General features: G+C 37.0%; 1 protein-coding gene across 3 annotated transcripts in view; it reads left to right on the top strand.

Moving 5' to 3' along the window:
* YIPF6 (Yip1 domain family member 6) overlaps positions 1 to 3,539 on the top strand; it is a 50,164-nt gene that overhangs the window by 39,265 nt on the left and 7,360 nt on the right. For all 3 annotated transcript variants that reach the window (XM_023764637.1, XM_006082928.3, XM_006082932.3), the window contains one exon: positions 2,960 to 3,085. In XM_023764637.1, coding sequence (XP_023620405.1) covers positions 2,960 to 3,085 — 126 coding nt within the window. The remainder of the gene's footprint in view (positions 1 to 2,959; positions 3,086 to 3,539) is intronic.

Raw genomic sequence — 3,539 nt, 5'->3', positions numbered from 1 at the left:
GGATTGTTATAAAATACTACGAATAACTCTATTCCAAGCAAACTAGACAACCTGGAGGAAATGGACACATTCCTAGAAAAATACAACCTTCCAAAACTCAATCAGGAAGATTCTAAAAATCTCAATAGGCCAATAACTATAGAAGAAATTGAAGCAGTCATGAAAAAGCTTCCAGCAAACAAAAGCCCGGGGCCAGACGCCTTCACAGGGGAGTTTTACCAAACATTTAAGGAAGAACTGAAACTTATCCTCCTCAGACTATTCCAAAAAATTCAAGAGGAAGGTACACTTCCAAGCTCATTCTATGAAGCCAGCATCACCCTAATACGAAAACCAGATAAAGACAACACAATGAAAGAGAATTATAGGCCAATATCCCTCATGAACATAGATGCCAAAATCCTTAAAAAAATTCTAGCAAAGCGGTTCCAGCAGTACATCAGAAAGATCATACCCCATGACCAAGTAGGAATTATCCCGGGGATGCAAGGATGGTACAATATTCGCAAATCAATAAACGTGACACAGCACATAAATTGAGAAATGAAAATCACACAGTCATCTTAATTGATGCAGAAAAAGCAGTTGACAAAATCCAATACCCTTTCTTGGTAAAAACTCTTAGCAAGGTGGAAATAGAAGGATCATACCTCAACATAATAAAAGCCATATATGACAAACCCACAGCCAACATCATACTCAACGGACAAAAACTAAAACCATTTCCCCTAAGAACAGGAAGAAGACAGGGATGCCCACTCTCACCACTCCTGTTTGACATAGTACTGGAAGTACTAGCCCTTGCAATCGGACAAGAAGAAGAAATAAAAGGCATCCAATTTGGAAAAGAATTAAAACTGTCCTTATTTGCAGATGACATAATACTGTACATAGAAAACCCTAAAGACTCCATCAAAAAATTATTAGACTTAATAAATGAATTCGACAATTTCGCAGGATACAAAATTAAAGCCAAGAAATCTATGGCATTTTTATACACCAATAGTGAACTTGCAGAGAGACTAAAATAGCAATCCCATTTACCATCATACCAAAAAAAATAAGATACCTAGGAATAAACTTAACTAAGGAGGTAAAAGACCTATATGCGAAAAACTACAGGACACTGAAAAAAGAGATAGAGGAAGACATAAACAGATGGAAGAACATACTATGTTCATGGATTGGTAGAGTCAACATCATCAAAATGTCCATACTACCCAAAGCAATCTATAGATTCAATGCACTCCCCATTAAAATACCAACGGCATATTTCACAGACCTAGAACAAACTTTCCAAAAATTCATCTGGAATAAAAAAAGACCCCAAATAGCTACAGCAATCCTGAGAAAGAAGAACAAAGTAGGTGGGATCTCAATACCAGATATCAAGCTGTATTACAAAGCCACAGTTCTCAAAACAGCCTGGTACTGGAACAAGAACAGACATATACATTAATGGAATAGAATATAGAAACCAGAAATCAACCCAAAACAATATGCCCAATTAATATTCGATAAAGGAGGCATGAACATACAATGGAGTCAAGACAGTCTCTTCAATAAATGGTGTTGGGACAATTGTACAGATACATGCAAAAAAATGAAACTAGACCAACAACTTACACCATACACAAAAATAAACTCAAAATGGATAAAGGACTTAAACATAAGATGGGAAAAGATAAAAATACTAGAGGAATCCACAGGCAGCAAAATCTCAGAAATATGCCGAAGGAATTTCTTCACTGATACTGCTCCTAGGGCAATGGAAGCTAAAGAAAATAAACAAATGAGACTACATCAAAATAAACAGCTTTTTCACAGCAAAGGAAATCATCAAAAAACCCACAAAAACAAGAAAGCCCACTGCTTGGGAGAACATGTTTGCCAATATTATCACCGATAAGGGTTTAATCTCCAACATTTACAGGGAACTCATGCAACTTAACAAAAGGAAGATAAACAACCCAATCAAAAAATGGGCAATGGACCTAAACAGATACTTTTCAAAAGATGACATTCAGAAGGCCAAGAGACATATGAAAACATGCTGAAGGTGACTGTTCAACTACTCAATTTGAAAGCAAAATCATTTAGTAATAATCTGTATATTTTTATTTTAAAAAATCAACAACTAAATAGCTTTATAGACTTTTCATTTTTAAATGTCAGAACTGAAAACTTAACCCAAGGATTACAAATTCAAAGGTGTCTAAGGGCTAGAGAGGTAAGTTGAATGCATGCATTGCGAATTGGTGACTGGAAGCCCTTTGTGGAACCTACTGCTATGCCAACTGCACCTGATTGTTGTCATGTAGAATGCCAGCTCCATGTTAGAAACTCTTCTGATTTTTCAAGAAAACCCAGAAATAGGCCCTGGTCATATAGTTTGGTTGGTTAGAGCATTGTCCCAATATTCCAAGCTTGCAGGTTCGATCCCCAGTGAGGACACATACAAGAATCAACGAATGCATAGATAAGTGGAACAACAAATCTCCCTTCCTTCCTCTCCCCCCTTCTTTTTTCTCTTACATTAACAAAACAAACAAACAAACAAACATACAAACAAAAACCTTAGAAATACATTATTTTTATGTGAAACCTCTCAATTTTAAAATAATGTCACCTTGAATTTAAAAGCATTTCAAGCACGTCTGTGAGCCACATTTGACTTTTCAGTTTATAACCTCTGCTTACCCAAAAAAGGTCTTTGGTGATCCTTTTAAACATTCCAACAAAGCCAAATGTAGTATTCCTTGTACTCCTGAGGCATTTGGAATTGGAAAGAATGGAGGCTTAACAAATCCTTCTGGAATTTTCCTTTCACACAGCCTACATTTTACAGATCTTCAGGTGAGGTGTAGGGCAGCTCCCTGATTCAAACTTTGAGAACCCATGCCTTTATTGCTTTAAGTAAAAGAGTAGACATTCTCATGCCATGTTTCTTTTGTCACAGAATGCTTCAAAGAGGCTCTGCAGATAGTGAAAATGATGGAGGGCCCCAGTTTGCAGAAGTGTTTGTCATTATCTGGTTTGGTGCAGTTACCATCACCCTCAACTCAAAACTTCTTGGAGGAAACATGTGAGTATTATTAAAATCCATCCTTTCTTATTTGCTAGGTAGCATATCTGAGATTTTTAAGGGAGCCTGGCTAGTTAGGTAATATTTTTTTTAATTGATTTCAGAGAGGTAGGGAGAGGAAGAGAGAGATAGAAACATCAGTGATGAGAGAGAATCATTGATTGGCTGCCTCCTGCATGCCCCCTACTGGGAATTGAGCCCGCAACCTGGGCAGGTACCCTGACCAGGAATTGAACCAAGACCTCCTGGTTCATAGGCTGATGCTCAACCAGTGAGCTTCACTGGCTGGGCTAGTTAGGTAATTTTTGAAAATAAAAATAAAAATAAATGAGGAATAAAGAGGATGTTCTCTTAAAACCACTGAACAGAGATAACTTGGTTGAGTTAAATTATCTTAAATTATCCAGAGTCCTTTGATAAGCTTTAAATGCTCTCTCCAGCTCTAAAATCATAG

Source organism: Myotis lucifugus, unplaced genomic scaffold (genome assembly GCF_000147115.1).
Source record: "Myotis lucifugus unplaced genomic scaffold, Myoluc2.0 scaffold_4, whole genome shotgun sequence".
NCBI lineage: Eukaryota > Metazoa > Chordata > Mammalia > Chiroptera > Vespertilionidae > Myotis > Myotis lucifugus.
The sequence above is the reverse complement of the archived record's forward strand: the minus strand, read 5'-3'. Positions and strand labels throughout refer to the sequence as shown.